The 20,319-nt window shown below is 43.7% G+C and overlaps 1 protein-coding gene across 1 annotated transcript in view; it reads right to left on the reverse strand.

Moving 5' to 3' along the window:
• LOC121575201 (sodium channel protein type 8 subunit alpha-like) overlaps positions 1 to 20,319 on the reverse strand; it is a 139,364-nt gene that overhangs the window by 24,562 nt on the left and 94,483 nt on the right. The window contains exons 15-20 of the mRNA XM_041888153.2: positions 11,456 to 11,629; positions 10,855 to 11,211; positions 10,455 to 10,616; positions 9,990 to 10,283; positions 2,078 to 2,195; positions 1,696 to 1,850 (exon numbers count right to left, since the gene is read on the reverse strand). Of these exons, the coding sequence (XP_041744087.1) occupies positions 1,696 to 1,850; positions 2,078 to 2,195; positions 9,990 to 10,283; positions 10,455 to 10,616; positions 10,855 to 11,211; positions 11,456 to 11,629 (1,260 nt within the window). The remainder of the gene's footprint in view (positions 1 to 1,695; positions 1,851 to 2,077; positions 2,196 to 9,989; positions 10,284 to 10,454; positions 10,617 to 10,854; positions 11,212 to 11,455; positions 11,630 to 20,319) is intronic.

Below are 20,319 nucleotides of genomic sequence, written 5' to 3' on the forward strand. Positions count from 1 at the left end.
GAAAAAAACAGCCCCAAAGCATGATGTTTCGACCCCCATGCTTCACAGTAGGTATGGTGTTCTTTGGATGCAACTCAGCATTCTTTGTCCTCCAAACACGACGAGTTGAGTTTTTACCAAAAAGTTCTATTTTGGTTTCATCTGAGCATATGACATTCTCCCAATCCTCTTCTGGATCATCCAAATGCACTCTAGCAAACTTCAGACGGGCCTGGACATGTACTGGCTTAAGCAGGGGGACACGTCTGGCACTGCAGGATTTGAGTGCCTGGCGGCGTAGTGTGTTACTGATGGTAGGCTTTGCTACTTTGGTCCCAGCTCTCTGCAGGTCATTCACTAGGTCCCCCCGTGTGGTTCTGGGATTTTTGCTCACCGTTCTTGTGATCATTTTGACCCCACGGTGTGAGATCTTGCGTGGAGCCCCAGATCGAGGGAGATTATCAGTGGTCTTGTATGTCTTCCATTTCCTAATAATTGCTCCCACAGTTGATTTCTTCAAACCAAGCTGCTTACCTATTGCTGATTCAGTCTTCCCAGCCTGGTGCAGGTCTACAATTTTGTTTCTGGTGTCCTTTGACAGCTCTTTGGTCTGTTTGAGGTTGTGGACAGGTGTCTTTTATACTGATAACAAGTTCAAACAGGTGCCATTAATACAGGTAACGAGTGGAGGACAGAGGAGCCTCTTAAAGAAGAAGTTACAGGTATGTGAGAGCCAGAAATCTTGCTTGTTTGTAGGTGACCAAATACTTATTTTCCACCATAATTTGCAAATAAAATCATTAAAAATCCTACAATGTGATTTTCTGGAAAAAAAATTCTCAATGTGTCTGTCATAGTTGACGTGTACCTATGATGAAAATTACAGGCCTCTCTCATCTTTTTAAGTGGGAGAACTTGCACAATTGGTGGCTGACTAAATACTTTTTTTCCCCACTGTATGTAATCAAGATGTATTAGTGTTTTATTTTTCATAAATTTTTATAAAAACACATTTTGTTTAGATCATTGACAAAAAATGACAATTAAATACATTTTTATCCCACCTTGTAACACAACAAAATGTGGAAAAAATCAAGTGGTGTGAATACTTTCTGAAGGCACTGTAAGCATTCTGAATCACCATTGTTCTACAGTCCTACAGAAAGCTGCAAACTAAGCTGTATTCCTTTGGTTAAAAGGTTAATGCATTACAGAACTTTGCTGCTCATTAGCAAGAATCATATCACAAACAGTCGCAGAAGAAAGGCAAAAGGCATGATCTCTCTAAGACTTACACTTTGCAAGAAGGGGGAATAAAATATGTAATTATTTAATTATTCAATTTCAGTACATTCTGTCAGAACTGATACGGTTTACTGTAAGACAGTACTTAATGGTGCAGTATGAGCTAAACTGTTAGTGTGTGCGTGTGTGTGTTTTGTTTTACTATCCTTGTGGGAACCAGAAGTCCCCACAAGGATAGTAAAACAAGTGGGGACATTTCACAGGTCCACCCAAGGAAAAAGGCTAGGCTTAGGGGTTAGGTTTAGGGCTAGGGTTAGAATTAGAGTTAGGGTTAGGTTTAGGAGTTAGGGTTAGGTTTAGGTTAAGGATTATGGTTAGGTTTAGGGTTTGGAAAAATAGGATTTTGAATGGGAATCAATTGTTTGGTCCCCAGAAGGATAGTAAAACAAACGTGTGTGTGTGCGTTCTTACCAACGCCCCGCTACTGAGAAGGATCATGAAGATGATGACCGTCTCAAACCAGTTATGCTCCACGATCAGGTAGCTTGTCTTCCTCAGGAACCACCAGTGCTTCCCCCAGCCATGATCGATGGGCAAGTACAAAAACGTATACTTGGCAACACATTCTGGATAAGAGGGCACACACACACACACTCACTGTTAATGATACAGACAAACACGTTTAGGACATGTACACACTATTGACTAGTACTACACACGCACATAAAATTGCCTCATTATGCCATACAAACTGTAGATGATGACAAACACTCACAGACCCACACTTGGCATGGCCAATAAGTGCTATTGTGGCCAGACTGAGGCCTGTGTCTCTCTGTGGGTTCTTAGTTACCATCTGTCCAGCAGGCGTCTGGGTCCAGGAACTCCTCCACAACCTCCACCACCACCACCTCCTCCACGTCAGGCTTGATGTCTATGGTGCTGCCCTCTGAAGAGCTAGTGTCATCCAGCTGAGGAAGACAACAGGAGAGAGGGTCAGACAGAAACAGGAGAGAGGAAGGGAGGAACCTCAAATCAAACTCCTAACATCACAGAACATTATGTGGTGTTATGAGCTAGTATGTACAAAGATACTGCACAGTGGTACCCACTGCCTACAAAAGCATCCACTAGTCACCCGCTCACCCTTTCTGTGGATACCTCATAGGTATCATGATTTAAGGGCCACGTAACCTAACCAGGAAAAACTCTGTGTTGCAGTTGGAGGTTAGATGCTACGTGTTGTCTGCATTTTTAACACATTCTCTTACATTCCGACCATGGATGTGTGGGTAACCTTGTCTATTTGCCCTGAAGTGAGTATTATTAATAGCAACATTGACCAGCTAGTCATTAACCTTGGCTGCTGATTGATTACATTATTAGGGCTGGTCACTGATAAATATGCATATGCAGAATTGACAGTGATGCATGATTTGTTTCTAGGTATCTTTATGTAAATAGACTAGAGCATTAGATCCAGTGGTAAAAGCTTTTACTCAACGCACAGGATAAAACACATATGGCAATCAAGAGGGGCCAGTATGAAAAATGTATGCACTCACTATCTGTAAGTCGCTCTGGATAAGAGCGTCTGCTAAATGACTAAAATGTAAAATGTAAATTAAAGTGAGGTGGGGGAAGGATCATAGGCCTGGGCTTTTTAATTCATGTCTCATGGTAAAGATACTCACAGACTCTCAGAAGAAATTCTTAAATACAACAGTCCAGTTACAAACGACGACCGTTACCAAAGTATTATTTGATATGATTACAGTGAAACAGTTATGGAGAGATGATTCAATACATAGGCCTACGACAGGCCTAAAATGTAAATATATTGAGGCTGATTTCGACCAGCATGTTTAGGTAGAGATGTTTAAACAGACATATGCCTGGTCTAGCCAACCTAATAAATCATCTTAAAGCTGAACAGTAAGTCAAGGTGAACTAGGAAACACACGCATGCACGCACACACACACACACACACACACAGAGCCAATCCAATTCACGGATGAATGACGCTTCACTTTAGAATCCTGAATCGTCAGCAGAAAGACTGTGCTTCTCTCTCTTACTCTCACACACAGTCTCTCTCTCCCCCTCTCTCTTGCTCTCTTTCTCCAGTATCACTAACAGACAGACAGATCGCTGACTGGCTGACAGGGGCTCTGTGTCCGTCCAATCGCTGCAGGGCTGGGCTGTGACAGGCTTAGCTGCAGGATAGCCTGCCGTGTGGTTGGTGGAGACAGGTAGGGGAGAATACTGGGGATCTGGTACAGGTATTGGAGCTGCTGCATAACTTCCCTCTGCAAACCAGGTCAAGGTGACCCAAGCATCAACGCTCCACAACATATCCACATACTGTACGAGTGAGAAGGACCTTTCCCACACGTTGACATACACAAAGCAGTGTCCGTCAGTCTGTCTGTCTGTCAGTCTGCAGATTCAGTGGTACTGCCATTTCTAAACACATTTTCTGAAACGTCAGGTCATCTGCCGGTCTCCTGTGTTCGCCCCTCTGTGTTCACCGCTCTCTATTCACCGCTCAGTTCAGTGTTGATGAGTGGATTAAAAAGACACACATTGCATACACACACATATACACACAAATGCACTTTAAGCCGTTACATCATCCACTACATTAAGACTGCAATCTCAAGAGCCTCAGCATATACAGTGCCTTCAGAAAGTATTCACACCCCTTTACTTTTTCCACATTTTCTTGTGTTACAGCCTGAATTTAAAATGGCTACAATTGAGATCATACCCCATAATGTCAAAGTGGAATTATTCTTTTTTTAATGTTTACAAGTTAATAAAAAATGAAAAGCTGAAAAGTATTCAACCCCTTTGTTATGGCAAGCCTAAATACGTTCAGGAGCAAGAATTTGCTTAACAAGTCACATAATAATTTGTACCATCTCTGTACCCCACACATACAATTATCTGTAAGGCCCCTTAGTCGAGCAGTACATTTCAAACACCAATTCAACCACAAAGACCAGGTAGGTTTTCCAATGCCTCGTGAAAAAGGGCACCTATTGGTAGATGGGTAAAAAAAAAAAAAGGAGACACTGAATATCCCTTTGAGCATGGTGAAGTTATTATTTACACTTTGGATGGTGTATCAATACACCCACTCACTACAAAGTTACAGGCGTCCTTCCTAACTCAGTTACTAGAGAGGAAGCAAACCGCTCAGGGATTTCACCATGAGGCCAATGGTGACTTTAAAACAGTTACAGAGTTTAATGGCTGTGATAGGAGAAAACTGAGGATGGATCAACAACATTGTAGTTACTCCACAATACTAACCTAAATGACAGAGCGAAAAGAAGAAAGCATGTACAGAATACAAATATTCCAAAATATGGTTTCTGTTTGCAATAAAGCACTAAAGTAAAACTGCAAAAGATGTGGCAAAGAAATGTACTTTATGTCCTGAATACAAAGCGTTATGTTTGGGGAAAATCCAACACATCACTGAGTACCACTCTTCATATTTTCAAGCATGGTGGTGGCTGAATCATGTTATGGGTATGCTTGTCATCGGCAAGGACTAGGGAGTTTTTTTTTTATGATAAAAATAAATGGAATAGAGCTAAGCACAGGCAAAATCCTAGAGGAAAACCTGGTTCAGTCTGCTTTCCAAACAGACACTGGGAGACAAATTCACCTTTTAGGAGGACAATAACCTAAAACACAAGGCCAAATATACACTGGAGTTGCTTACCAAGATGACACTGAATGTTCCTGAGTGGCCTAGTTACAGGTTTGACTTAAATCGGCTTGAAAATCTATGGCAAGACTTGAAAATGGCTGTCAACTTGACGGTGCAAGAAGTGCAAATATTGTACAATCCAGGTGTGCAAAGCTCTTAGAGACTTACCCAGAAAGACACACAGCTGTAATCGCTGCCAAACATGATTCTAACATGTACTGACTCAGGGGTGTGAATACGTATATAAATGAGATATTTCTGAATTTCATTTTCAATAGATATGCAAACATTTCTATAAACATGTTTTTACTTTGTCATTATGGGGTATTTTCTGTAGATGGGTGAGAAAATATGGTTGAATTCAGGCAGTAACACAACAAAATGTGGAATAAGTCAAGAGGTATAAACACTTTCTGAAGGCGCTGTATTAGGCTACTCTGCAAAGCATCATGCTATAACTAGAAAAGGAACATTTCCTGAAGAAAATTTGAGCGATTGCGTCAGCTATTTAACAGTAGTGGTCTTGCTGAAGCAAGCACATTAATTAAAATGAAAATGCTGGATAACAATAGTGGTTAGTAGCAAGGGTTGGACCAGAAAATAATGAAATTATTTGAGGAACAGAACCCTAACCTGAAACTAAAGTGATCTATACTGTTCCGGAACAGAACCGTTATTTTAAAAGCATGGGAACCAGTTAATAACGTTATTTTACGTTCTGGCAATTTTTTCCAGTCCCACAAAAATCGCAACAAAGCATAAATGCAAAGCCCTCACTGCCACTCAGAAACGTATTCCAGCGTCTGCCTGCCAGCTGGAAATCTTTGCCAGTGGGTGTACTTGTGTGTAGGCTATCTGCCCCTCCCCTCTGAAGCATAGGTTGCTGTAGCCTACTGCCGACGTTACAAACATGGTGCTGAAGAAAACATTTCCCTGTACTAATACAGGACTAGTGTCACACCCTGGCTCTGGGGACTCTATATGTTGAGCCAGGGTGTGTAGATTCTATGTGTTCTTGTTCTGTGTTGTATATTCTATGTGTTCTATTTCTATGTTGGCCGGTGTGGTTCTCAATCAGAGGCAACGAGTGTCAGCTGTGGCTGGTTGTCTCTGATTGGGAACCACATTTAAACAGGCTGTTTTCCCACAATAGTTGTGGGATCTTGTTCCTTTTGGTTTGTTCCGTGTTTGGTTGTTTAACCTAGGACGTCACGTTGTTCGTTTGTTTTGTTCTTGTTATCACTAAATATAATAAAGTATGTTCGCTCATCACGCTGCGCCTTGGTCTACTCCGTTCAACGATCGTGACAGAAGATCCCACCATACCAGGACCAAGCAGCGTGTCCAGGAGCAGGCAGCCTGGACGTGGGAGCAGATAATGGACGGGCAGGGGTCCTGGACCTGGGAGGAAATCCAGGCCGGGATGGATCGCCGTCCATGGAAGGAGACGGTAGAGACGCGACGGAGAGAGGAGCAACGGCGTCAACAGGGTCGTCGTCGGACGGACGAGAGGCAACCCCAAAACATTTTTAGGGGGGGGGACACACGGCATGGACGACGGGGCAGCAGGAGGCAGCTACAGGGCGTATTAGGAGGTTAGGTGAGGAGGCCACCAGGTTAAGGGGGCTAGTGGTCCAGAGGGAGCAGGAGATAGTGGTTCAGAGGGTGGAGCTACTGGAGGCGATAAGGGAGAGAGTGAGAGTAGAGGCACGGCGAGAGGAACTGTGTAGGCAGCTGAGGGAGCGGAGGGTTATGACGAAACCCAGTCCCGCTCCTCACACCAAGCAAGTGGTGTGCGTCACCAGTCCGGTCCGGCCCGTTCCTGCTCCCCGCACTAAGTTGATGGTGCGCGTCGCCAGCCCGGCCCGGCCTGTTCCTGCCCCTCGCACCAAGCCTACGGTGTGCGTCGCCAGCCCGGCCCGGCCTGTTCCTGCCACTCGCACCAAGCAAGTGGTGTGCGTCACCAGTCCGGTCCGGCCCGTTCCTGCTCCCCGCACTAAGTTGATGGTGCGCGTCGCCAGCCCGGCCCGGCCTGTTCCTGCCCCTCGCACCAAGCCTACGGTATGCGTCGCCAGCCCGGCCCGGCCTGTTCCTGCCCCTCGCACCAAGCCTACGGTGTGCGTCACCAGACCGGCCCGGCCTGTTACTGCCATTCGCACCAAGCCTATGGTGCGCGTCGCCAGCCCGGCCCGGCTTGTTCCTGCCACTCGCACCAAGCCTACGGTGCGCGTCGCCAGCCCGGCCCGGCCTGTTCCTGCCACTCGCACCAAACCAGGGGTGCGAGTCGTCAGCCCGGTACGGCCCGTTCCTGCTCCACGCACCAAGCCAGGGGTGCGCATCGTCAGCCCGGTCAGGCCCGTTCCTGCTCCACGCACCAAGCCAGGGGTGCGCGTCGTCAGTCCGGCACAACCCGTGCCTGGGTTACCGGTGCCTGGTCAGGTACCGGTCAGCTGCTCCACACTGGAGCTTAAGCAATCCGCTCCTACGATGTCCAGTCCAGCTCCAGCCAGCGGGGCCAGACCGGACCAGGGGCGCTACGGGGGGATGGTTGAAGGGTGGTGGTCAAGCCCGGAGCCGGAACCGCCTCCGAGGAGGAATGCCCACCCAGCCCTCCCCTGTTTGGTTTATGTTGAGGCGCGGTCGCAGTCCGCGCCTTTGGGGGGGGGGTACTGTCACACCCTGGCTCTAGGGACTCTATATGTTGAGCCAGGGTGTGTAGATTCTATATGTTCTTGTTCTGTGTTGTATATTCTATGTGTTCTATTTCTATGTTGGCCGGTGTGGTTCTCAATCAGAGGCAACGAGTGTCAGCTGTGGCTGGTTGTCTCTGATTGGGAACCACATTTAAACAGGCTGTTTTCCCACAATAGTTGTGGGATCTTGTTCCTTTTGGTTTGTTCCGTGTTTGGATGTTTAACCTAGGACGTCACGTTGTTCGTTTATTGTTTTGTTCTTGTTATCACTAAAGATAATAAAGTATGTTCGCTCATCACGCTGCGCCTTGGTCTACTCCGTTCAACGATCGTGACAACTAGTAAAGGCCCAGTGCACTATTTTTGTGAAAAAATACTTGTTTATATATATACACAGAGATTAATTACATTTTTTTAGGGGGTGCTACATGCCCAGCGCTTCAAGGCAAGATTCCTCCATCCTCTCTCGTGCTCTCCTCACCCACAAAATGTCAAGTTGCATCTCGCGCCCTACACTGTGACTGGCAACAAAGTGTGTGTGTGTGTTGGTCTTTCATTATGATTATACCATGCTGTTATGGCAAAATACAATTTGCTCTTAACGACTTTCCTATTCAGATTAAATTGTTTACCCGATCCATAGCAAGATGCTCTATCCGCACTGATTGGTGAAGTCATTTAATGTCGAGCTAAATGTAAAACAAATGACAGTTTCAGAGGTTTAAAAAGGAATAGAAAGGAACGATAGAAACCGGTACTTTTTTTTTGGTTCGAACTGGTTCAGAACTTTATTTTGCTGTTCGGAACAGTGGAGCGGAATGAAATAAATAATGGTTCTGTTCAGAATGAAATGATTGGAAAATAATTTTGGTTCCAACCCCTGGTTAGTAGTGGGATCAAGCACACTAATAAGCTTGAGGCATAATGTTTTGCTATAAGGAATAAATATTTCCTGGGATTGATTTGTTTTCTGGAGCGTGTTAACTATTTCTAGTTAACCATTAGAAGATGCGCATGTGAAGGTAAGCACTTTGTTGGCACACCTTGCTAAATCCTATTTAGTCACAAAGTCATTCTTTCTCATCACTACCGTATTGCAGCTTGTATTAGCTAACATAAATGTAGCTGTACATTACCTTCAAAGCCAGTCATAGAAATATAATTCATTGAACGGACATCCCTATTCAAGTCAATGGGTCGGTGATGGGTAGACCGGCGGCCATTTTTAGAGTACCCATGATCAGAAAATAAAGCTGGAAGTACAGCATTCAATTTGTGCTTTATTAACAGTCAACACAATTGACATTATAAAGCCACAGCATCATTTTAATGAACATTCCATGTTAACGTGGCAATTAAGCATACAATGTCAGCCATATTGAGTGTACCCATAAGGGGCCGTCAAATTGCCATGGTTTGAGAGGCTATTCCACTTCTAGGAGTTATATTTCTATGGTCACAGTCTCATCATTGGCATATTGTAGCTTGCATTTGCTAACAAAAGCATATACATTACCTCCTTCTACTCATCAGGAGAGCCGGTGACGGATAAAGGCAAACACATTAGCCACGGTTCAACTTGTGAAAGACGATGCGATTACTAAAATAACTATCTTTTGATTGGTATAAGCTAATCCTGTTGTGATTTCTGATTTGAGTTACAGATCCGTTGCATTTGTTTCAGTACCTAGCTATCTAGGTTTGCAAAATACATTGTGTTAGTTGTGCTAGTTAGCTAACTAGCTTGTTGGTTTAGCTATGAAACATGTTTAGTTAGGTGAGATATAGCTAAATCAAAGAGGTTCTATACAGAAAGAGACATTTCTAACGGCCATTCCAATACAAACCCTTGATCACGCTAGCTAGCAGTGTCATGGCCACCAAGCTACGTAGAAACACGTGATCATCTCAAGTTAACGAGCTGCAACAAACTGCACATGTGCAGTATGGTACTCCTTTGAAATAAAGTTGTTTTTGAGAAATATGAATGTGTCACACTTTTGTGGCTATGTAGGGAAGACATATTCAGCTAATGCATTTAGATTCTGTGAAAACCTACAAAAAACATATAAGAAGTCAGAAGTATGAGCAATCTTAGAGGAGTGGATGCTATATTTGACAAAGTCTCAACAACTCAATTAACAACTTATCTTAAACCTCCAACAGAACTCTGTCAAACCTTCCACCCAATCAAGCACCAAAAACACCCCTTCCCATTTTACGATTAACCACCTTCCTCAACCACCCACCTCCCCTCTTATATAACCCCACGCCCCAACCAAAAGTATACATTTCTATATTTAAATAGCATAGAAATAATATATCACACCCATCCCTCCATACTCACGTCTTTGCTGTTCTCCGCATCCGACTCGCTGCTGAAGTCCTCGGTGTTGAGGTTATCGAAGTCTGACTCCCCGACCGCAATGGGAACGCACACGGTCAGGTTGGGATTGTGGATGAAGGACATGTGGTCCTCGTCGATCATGTACTTGCCCACGCTACTGCCAATACCGCTGGTAGTGCCATTGATGTAGTCCAACTCGCGGTTGATGTCTATGCCCTTCTGGTTCGCGATGCAGTTAAGCTTCTCGTCAAACTCATCAAGATGCTTCTGCTCATCCTCTGCTTCTTCCTCCTCCTTGCAATCAGAATCAGATTTAAAATCAGTCAGGAAACAAATACTGACGTTCAAGTACATTGTGAAAGAGTTTGTCTTGGTGTTGTTAAAACAACATAGAAACAACACAACAATGACATCAGAGTGATGTCATACATAACATAACATAGAGGACATGCCATCACAGCATACCTTCTTCATAACCTCGGCTACAAAAACCTTGGCCCAGGCAATCCCCGTCTTTATTCGACCGACGGCTATTTGCAGGTTGTTCTGTTCTCCATCATCGTCTGAGGGTGCCAGGTTGTCTGCGCTGAACGAGCTCAGCAACAAAGCAAGGAACAGGTTCAACACCTGGGGAGAGGGCCGTGCACAGAGAGCAGGTCTTAGCAGATGTGTCACTAACTGCAAACTAACTGATATCAGGCTTAACCAGACCAAAATTATAATGCACAAACCATTGTTACACGTGGATGTGGATGCAGAAATGCTACTTGCTTCCAATTCACTAAGTGAAGGCCTGATCTTCACAGGTAGGGTATGCAAGAAACTGCTACTCGAATATGGATATTTCAATGGTTGTTTTTCTTACCACCAAGTTGCCTATGACCATGACCATCAAGAAGACGATCATGCACATGTTCTGGCCGGCCACCTCCATGCAGTCCCACATGGATTCGATCCACTCCCCGCACAGAACCCGAAACACCATGAGAAATGAGTGAAAGAAGTCGTTCATGTGCCAACGGGGCAGCTTACAGCTTATAGCGATCTTACAAACACAGTCCTTGTAGTTCTTTCCAAACAGTTGCATGCCAACCACGGCGAAGATGAAGACGATAAGGGCCAGCACCAAGGTCAAGTTTCCCAGGGCTCCCACAGAAGAATGAATGATTTTGATGAGCATGTTGAGTGTGGGCCACGACTTGGCCAGCTTAAACACTCTCAGCTAGATAAGAGACAGAGAGGGAGGGAGGGGAGGAGAGACAGATTTGAGGTGTGTGTGGGGGGGGGGTTAGATGTCAATACATGTTGATCATACTGTATGAGAATTTGGTCATTAGTCAAGTCAAGCTAACTCTGCTGCAGAGTGAACCCTTCACCACACCTGTGGTATATTGTCTGGACATCAGGGTCATAGATGGTTATCAATACGCTCCCTCATTCCAATCCACACCACTTTTCCTACTCACCAATCGGAATGACCTGAGCACAGATAGACCCTCAATGTCAGCCAATACCAGCTCGACTAAACTGAGGGTCACGATGAAGCTGTCAAAACAATTCCAGCCCTCCTGGAAGTAGTAGTATGGATCCATGGCAGCCAGCTTGGCAAACATCTCACCAGCAAAGATACCAGTGAAAACCTGTGAGTGCAAAGAGAGACAGAGGTTAACAGTCGGATCCTAGGGTCAAGCTGCCAGTGTAGGACACAGGGTTGGGGTCAACCCCACTTCAATTCAGGAGATTCATTGAATTTCAATTCAATAGTCGAAAGGTGCAATTTAGACTGTAAAGGGGTTGCTGTGAATTTGACAGTAACTTACCGGCAGCTAGTGGCAAGTAAGTACAGTAACCAATGACACACAGTATTATACTGTAAACAAGTAAATGCTACTGTAATTGTAATTAATTAATTAAATAATTAATAAATTAATCAAATTCATTGAGGGGAGATGTGTTTTTTTATTTTACAGTATTTTACTCTAATTACATGCACTGTAAAAAAGCTAACTTAACCAATCGCTTAATCAGCATTATTCTGTGAGTTGAGTGGACTTCTAAAGGACAAGAATTTGACATAATGTGTTTACTCAACAAACACTGTGAGCTGATTTGAACAAGCTTGTTGAGTTTGCTCAAAACCATGCCCATCATTATAATTTTTCCCAGCCTGCTTTATTGCAGGTTGATATTCAGAATTATTTGTTTAATACCTGTGTTTTTGAATGTACATTGATTGGTTGATTAATCTAATGCTACACAACCATAAATAAGATACATTTTTCAAAACGGATCTAATCTGTTAGTAGTTGGAGTTAATGCACCCATTATTGAGATGGCTATTCCAGTTTATATGATTTAGGTAGTCTCAATAATTAAATGATTAGAAGTTCCAATTGTTGGCTATTCTCACTCTGGCTGGATTTCAATAGGCTGCCGAAGTTCTATCAATATAGCGACTGTTGTACTCGCGCTGCCAAAATCCTCGACCATTGCTATTCGAACTTCCAGGATGGTTATAAGGCCCTCCCCCGCCCTCCTTTCGGTAAATCTGACCACGACTCCATTTTGCTTCTCCCTTTCTATAGGCTGAAACTCAAACAGGAAGTACCTTTGCTAAGGACTATTCAGCACTGGTCTGACTAATCGGAATTCACGCTTCAAGATTGTTTTGATCACGCGGACTGGAATATGTTCCGGGTAGCTTCCGAAAATAATTTAGACGAATACACTGAAACGGTGACTGAGTTTATCAGGAAGTGTATAGGTGATGTTGTGCCCACTGTGACTATTAAAACCTACCCTAACCAGAAACCGTGGATAGATAGCAGCATTCGCGCAAATCTGAAAGCGCAAACCACCGCATTCAACCATGGCAAGGTGACTGGGAATATGGCAGAATACAAACAGCGTAGCTACTCACTCCGCAAGGCAATTAAACGGGCAGAACATCAGTATAGAGACAAGGTGGAGTCGCAATTCAACGGCTCAGACCCGAGACGTATGAGGCAGGGTCTACAGACAATCACAGACTACAAAAGGAAAACCAGCCACGTCGCCGACACCAACGTCTCTCTTCCAGACAAGCTAAACACCTTCTTCGCCCGCTTTGAGGATAACACAGTGTGTTAAGCTGTAAGCTGCCCACGGCATCCCTAGCCACGTCTTCAGAGCATGCGCAGACCAGCTGGCTGGTGTGTTTATGGACATATTCAATCTCTCCCTTTCCCAGTCTGCTGTTCCCACATGCTTCAAGATGGCCACCATTGTTCCTGTACCCAAGAAAGCAAAGGTAACTGAACTAAATGACTATCGCCCTGTAGCACTCACCTCTGTTATCATGAAGTGCTTTGAGAGACTAGTCAAGGATCATATCACCTCTACCTTACCTGTCACCCTAGACCCACTTCAATTTGCTTACCGCCCCATTAGATCCACAGACGATGCAATCGCCATCACACTGCACACTGCCCTATCCCATCTGGACAAGAGGAATACCTATGTAAGAATGCTGTTCATTGACTATAGCTCAGCATTCAACACCATAGAACCCTCCAAGCTCATCATTAAGCTCGAGGCCCTGGGTCTGAACCCCGCCCTGTGCAACTGGGTCCTGGACTTCCTGACGGGCCGCCCCCAGGTGGTGAAGGAAGGAAACAACATCTCCACTTTGCTGATCCTCAACACTGGAGCCCCACAAGGGTGCATGCTCAGCCCCCTCCTGTACTCCCTGTTCAGCCATGACTGCGTGGCCAAGCACGCCTCCAACTCAATCATCAAGTCTGCAGACGACACAACAGTAGTAGGCTTGATCACCAACAATGACGAGACCGCCTACAGGGAGGAGGTGAGGGCTCTGGGAGTGTGGTGCCAGGTAAATAACCTCTCACTCAACATCAACAAAACAAAGGAGATGATGATCGTGGACTTCAGGAAACAGCAGAGGGTGCACCCCCCATCCACAACACTGACAAACTGAAATGGTCAACCCATGCAGACAGTGTGGTGAAGAAGGCGCAACAGAGCCTCTTCAAACTCAGGAGGCTGAAGAAATTCGGCTTAGCACCTAAAACCCTCACAAACTTTTACAGGTGCACAATTGAGAGCATCCTGTTGGGCTGTATCACTGCCTGGTACGGCAACTGCACCGCCCGCAACCGCAGGGCTCTCCAGAGGGTGGTGCGGTCTGCCGAACGCATTACCGGGGGCAAAATACCCGCCCTCCAAGACACATACAGCACCCGATGTCACAGGAAGGCCAAAAGGATCATCAAGGACATCAACCACCCGAGCCACTGCCTGTTCACCCCGCTATCATCCAGAAGGCGAGGTCAGTACAGGTGCGTCAAAGCTGGGACAAAGAGAATGAAAAAAAGCTTCTATCTCAAGGCCATCAGACTGTTAAATAGCCATCACTAGCACATTAGAGGCTGCTGTCTATTGAACTCACTGGCCACTTTAAGAAATGGAACACTAGTCACTTGAATAATGTTTACATATCTTGCACTACTCATCTCATATGTATATACTGCGATCTATTCTATAATATTCTACTGTATCTTAGTCCATGCCGCTCTGTCATTGCTTGCCCATATATGTATATATTCTCAAATCCCATTCCTTACTAGTTTTGTGTGTATTGGGTATATGTAGTGAAATTTTTAGATATTACTTCTTAGATATTACTGCACTGTCGGAGCTAGAAGCACAAGCATTTCGCTACACCCGCTATAACATCTGCTAAACACGTGTATGTGACAAATAAAATTTGATTTGATTTGATTTGAATAGAGGGTTTGCAGTTGTGTTAGAAATCACTGTGCAACCGCAACCGCACCCAGTGCCATGTTTGAATACCAAAGTCAGTCTGTTGGAAGTTCTCCAATCGTCTACATGGCTGGCTGCGTTTTGGTACCACCAGAAACTTTGGGAAGATTGCCCATTATTTAGTTTTTCTAAGGACCCAGAAAACGGAGGCAGTGGGAGAACCTATTCAAGTAAGTAAATATATTTAGAAAATGATCAAAAACGATGTATTATTAGCTAGCTAGCTTGCTACAGAAACTTAATGTGCAGGCTAAGTTTCTCCTAAAGTAAGTTTTGCTAGTTAGATAACTTTACATACTGTATACAGTGCATTCGGAAAGTTCAGACCCCTTGACTTTTTCCACATTTTGTTACGTTACAGCCTTATTCTAAAATGGACTAAATAGTTTTTTTCCCCTCATCAATCTACACACAATACCCCATAATGACAAAGCAAAAACAGGTTTTTGCTTTGTCATAAACCCTTTGCTATGAGACTCGAAATTGAGCTCAGGTGCATCCTGTTTCCATTGAGGATACTTGAGATGTTTCTACAACTTGCTTGGAGTCCACCTGTGGTAAATTTAATTAATTGGACATGATTTGGAAAGGCACCCACCTATCTACAGTGGGGAGAACAAGTATTTGATACACTGCCAATTTTGCAGGTTTTCCTACTTACAAAGCATGTAGAGGTCTGTAATTTTTATCATAGGTACACGTCAACTGTGAGAGACGGAATCTAAAACAAAAATCCAGAAAATCACATTGTATGATTTTTAAGTAATTAATATGCATTTTATTGCATGACATAAGTATTTGATACATCAGAAAAGCAGAACTTAATATTTGGTACAGAAACCTTTGTTTGCAATTACAGAGATCATACGTTTCCTGTAGGTCTTGACCAGGTTTGCACACACTGCAGCAGGGATTTTGGCCTACTCCTCCATACAGATCCTTCAGGTTTCGGGGCTGTCGCTGGGCAATACGGACTTTCAGCTCCCTCCAAAGATTTTCTATTGGGTTCAGGTCTGGAGACTGGCTAGGCCACTCCAGGACCTTGAGATGCTTTTTACGGAGCCACTCCTTAGTTGCCCTTGCTGTGTGTTTTGGGTCGTTGTCATGCTGGAAGACCCAGCCACGACCCATCTTCAATGCTCTTACGGAGGGAAGGAGGTTGTTGGCCAAGATCTCGCGATACATGGCCCCATCCATCCTCCCCTCAATACGGTGCAGTCATCCTGTCCCCTTTGCAGAAAAGCATCCCCAAAGAATGATGTTTCCACCTCCATGCTTCACGGTTGGGATGGTGTTCTTGGGGTTGTACTCATCCTTCTTCTTCCTCCAAACACGGCGAGTGGAGTTTAGACCAAAAAGCTCTATTTTTGTCTCATCAGACCACATGACCTTCTCCCATTCCTCCTCTGGCTCATCGAGATGGTCATTGGCAAACTTCAGACGGGCCTGGACATGCGCTGGCTTGAGCAGGGGGGACATTGCGTGCGCTGCAGGATTTTAATCCATGACGGCGTAGTGTGTTACTAATGGTTTTCTTTGAGACTGTGGTCCCAGCTCTCTTCAGGTCATTGACCAGGTCCTGCCGAGTAGTTCTGGGCTGATCCCTCACCTTCCTCATGATCATTGATGCCCCACGAGGTGAGATCTTGCATGGAGCCCCAGACCGAGGGTGATTGACCGTCATCTTGAACTTCTTCCATTTTCTAACAATTGCGCCAACAGTTGTTGCCTTCTCACCAAGCTGCTTGCCTATTGTCCTATAGCCCATCCCAGCCTTGTGCAGGTCTACAATGTTATCCCTGATGTCCTTACACAGCTCTCAGCTTGGCCATTGTGGAGAGGTTGGAGTCTGTTTGATTGAGTGTGTGGACAGGTGTCTTTTATACAGGTAACGAGTTCAAACAGGTGCAGTTAATACAGGTAATGAGTGGAGAACAGGAGGGCTTCTTAAAGAAAAACTAACAGGTCTGTGAGAGCCGGAATTCTTACTGGTTGGTAGGTGATCAAATACTTATGTCATGCAATAAAATGCAAATTAATTACTTAAAAATCATACAATGTGATTTTCGGGATTTTTGTTTTAGATTCCGTCTCTCACAGTTGAAGTATATTTATGATAAAAATTACAGACCTCTACATGCTTTGTAAGTAGGAAAACCTGCAAAATCGGCAGTGTATCAAATACTTGTTCTCCCCACTGTATATAAGGTCCCACAGTTGACAATGCATGTCAGAGCAAAAACCAAGCCATGAGGTCGAAGGAATTGTCCTTGGAGCTCCGAGACAGGATTATGTCGAGGTACAGATCTGGGGAAGGGTACAGCATTGAAGGACCCCAAGAACACAGTGGCCTCCATCATTCTTAAATGGAAGAAGTTTGGAACCACCAAGACTCTTCCTAGAGCTGTCCGCCCGGCCAAACTGAGTAATCAGGGGAGAAGGGCCTTGGTCAGGGAGGTGAACAAGAACCTGATGGTCACTCTGACAGAGCTCCAGAGTTCCTCTGTGGAGACAGGTGTGTGCCTTTCAGCAAGTTGTAGAAACATCTCAAGGATGATCAATGGAAACAGGATGCACCTGAGCTCAATGCACTGTAGCTAGCTAAGTGAACTAAATATCACCAGCTTGCTAACTTCATATTAGCTAGTTAGCTAGCTATCTTGATGTATTGATCATTGTAACTCTAAATGCATTTGTAGCTAGGTAGCTAGCTAACAGCTATGGAAGAGGGTAGAAGGATTAGCTAGCAGTTCCAGCTGTCAGAGGGAGAGTAGGCTACTCAGTTCCAATCCCTAGCGAGAAAAGCTGAGGACAGAGAGATATAGCAACATAATATTCAGTGCTGTCTAATGTGAGTATAATGTAGCATGTTTATTTTGTGATGTTTTCTGTCCTCAGAAACAGATCTGTAAAACCCTGTCTGCAGATGAAGAGGTCCCAATTAATGTCCCAAGAGAATAAGGGTACATCCTTGGATACCATGGATTATATGTGTACCTATGTTAGCACATTTTGTGAACAAAAATACAGTTTAAAAGTCACACACAATGTATAAACCTATTACAACTCGAGCAGGCCAACTCGAGCACGCTTCTGTTCCAGCCCAGCACTAACACACTTGATTCAATGTATCAAACCTAATTAATTAATAATCAAGTGTGCTATTGCTGGGCTGGAACAGAACTCTCCTCCCCCATAGATCAGGGATCAGGGGAGCGAGGTTGGCCACCTCTGGTATTGACTTTTCTTTGTTCATCTGAAATTATGCTTTAGTAATAATAGCCTACTTGTTACTAAAACGTCTAACCTTTACAAATGCGTTAGCTTACTTGTACACTTTGAAATGGCGTTGATTCTTTGAACGTACAGTAAGTGTTTAAACTTGTTTTAATTGTGAACTTAACTATTATTCAAGATTAACTAGTGTCGATGTGATCTGTGTTTAATCAACAATCCTGCAATAAAGAGGGGAAGGAAATCTGTCTCTAATTTGTCTGTTTCTGTGTTGTATTCTCAAATGAATATTACCTTTTTGTTCAGTCATAAGCTCTCCAATTAGGTTTATTTGATTGTCACAATTTTTTCAGGATATCAGCCATGTGAATCCATTTTGCAGCTGATAATGGCACGCAACGCCAATGCAGCCATAGGCCTACAGCAGTGTTTCCCAACTCCAGTCCTTGAGTATCCCCAACAGCACACATTTTTGTAGTAGCCCCGGACAAACACACCTGATTCAACTCTGAGGGCCTGCTGATTAGTTGATACGTTGAATCAGGTGTGTTTATCCGGGGCTACAATAAACTGTACTGTTGGGGGTACTCGAGGACCGGCATTGGGAACCACTGGCCTACAGTATGATGACATTAGCCTTATGGGCATTTGCAATGCAGCCCTTGACATTGTGCATCTGAAGCAGAGAATAGCTTAATTCACACATTGTTTACATATTGTTCAGCTATATGTTCTCAATTTTTAAACAATACCAGGAAACAATGTATATGAGGCTAATCATTATACTGGATTTTGTACATGCCTTGTGCTGACATTAAATAGTTTAGTGCAAATCCAACCCTTGTAATCTAGGAGGTGAAATGTATGAAAGCAGGAGATGATGGGATCCTTACCTCAAAACATACACACAACTACTACCACCAAGTTCAATGCCAGATACTTTTCTCCCAGAAGGTCTGAGTGGCACTTGGAGGTGCTACTGTGATAATGAAGATGGTTTGCCTAAGACTACCACAACAATTACATTGTCTATGCTAAATGTGTTTAAATTGTAAAATAAAGAACATTGTTGGGCTATAAGAAATATTTTTATTCAATGGGGCTAGGCAAAGCAGAGATGACTAAATACTTTGCATTTCACCCATACAACAATATAGCCTATTATTACAGTCCAGTATGTTTACAATATAAACACTAGACTTAAACACGTTCCAAATTACATTTTATATATTCATATGGTTAAAGGGGGCACTTTTGTCATGACGACAATGTGAAGGTGCGCTCTACTCAAATGGCACAACAGAATCATTCAGATAGTCCAAAGCACAGCATATGACACCCATCTCGTATAACTGAGGGATGTCTCCTTTCATATCTGGAAAAATACAAAGTAGAAGTAGAAACTGATGCTGCTGCAGCATTGCTCATCTTCACAGTGGGAATCCAGTCAACATGGTTGTCTTGATAGAGGTCAGCTGATGTAGTACAAAATCAAATGAAAAGCACGCCTGATGTTAGAATATTACTTCTTCAGGTCATCTATACCATCAGGGCACTTAAGTGTTTGGTTGTGTTTAATTCATTCAGGTGTTTTAGTGTCATATAAAGATTAAATCTATTGTTGGGCTGGAACAACCAATAGTCAACACAGCAGGTTGTCCTATATCATTGAGGCCTTTGTCCTATGTCCATACATTTTCCCTCCTCTTATGAATAAAGTTCTCAACGAATTATCATTGGGTTATTATATGAATATATGATAACCACTGGAGTTTTTTTAGACAATAATGTCCTCCAGGCTATATGGACGCCATATCATACAATTTCCGTCACCCCTTTTTATGGTCATGGCTAGAAGGGATCCAGATTTGTCCAATTTCGTAACAGATTAGGAGAATTCACGCAGCAGGTTTGGAGAAGGGTTAGGGTTAGCTAAAATGTAAAAAAATAAATAATTTTGATGTTAATTTGACAAAAGCTGGATCCCTTTTAACCAGGACCCCTTTTTGGCCTAGATTACATGGTTGCATTCAAGACATGGTCGTTTTTATTTATCTGTTGTCAGTGTCAGTAGAGTAGGCCTAGGCTACCATCGTATTTAAAAAGATTATGCTAATGTCTCCAGTCATATAAAGTGTAGTAGAATTGCATGAAATGTGTATGAAAGGCCATGTTTCCCATGCAAAGGAAAGTAAGCCTATGCCACTATGCGCTTATTAATAGCCTAAATTATCACTATCCAATCTACTCATCACATTAGGAATAGTAGGCT

This window comes from Coregonus clupeaformis, chromosome 10 (genome assembly GCF_020615455.1).
Source record: "Coregonus clupeaformis isolate EN_2021a chromosome 10, ASM2061545v1, whole genome shotgun sequence".
NCBI classification, from domain to species: domain Eukaryota; kingdom Metazoa; phylum Chordata; class Actinopteri; order Salmoniformes; family Salmonidae; genus Coregonus; species Coregonus clupeaformis.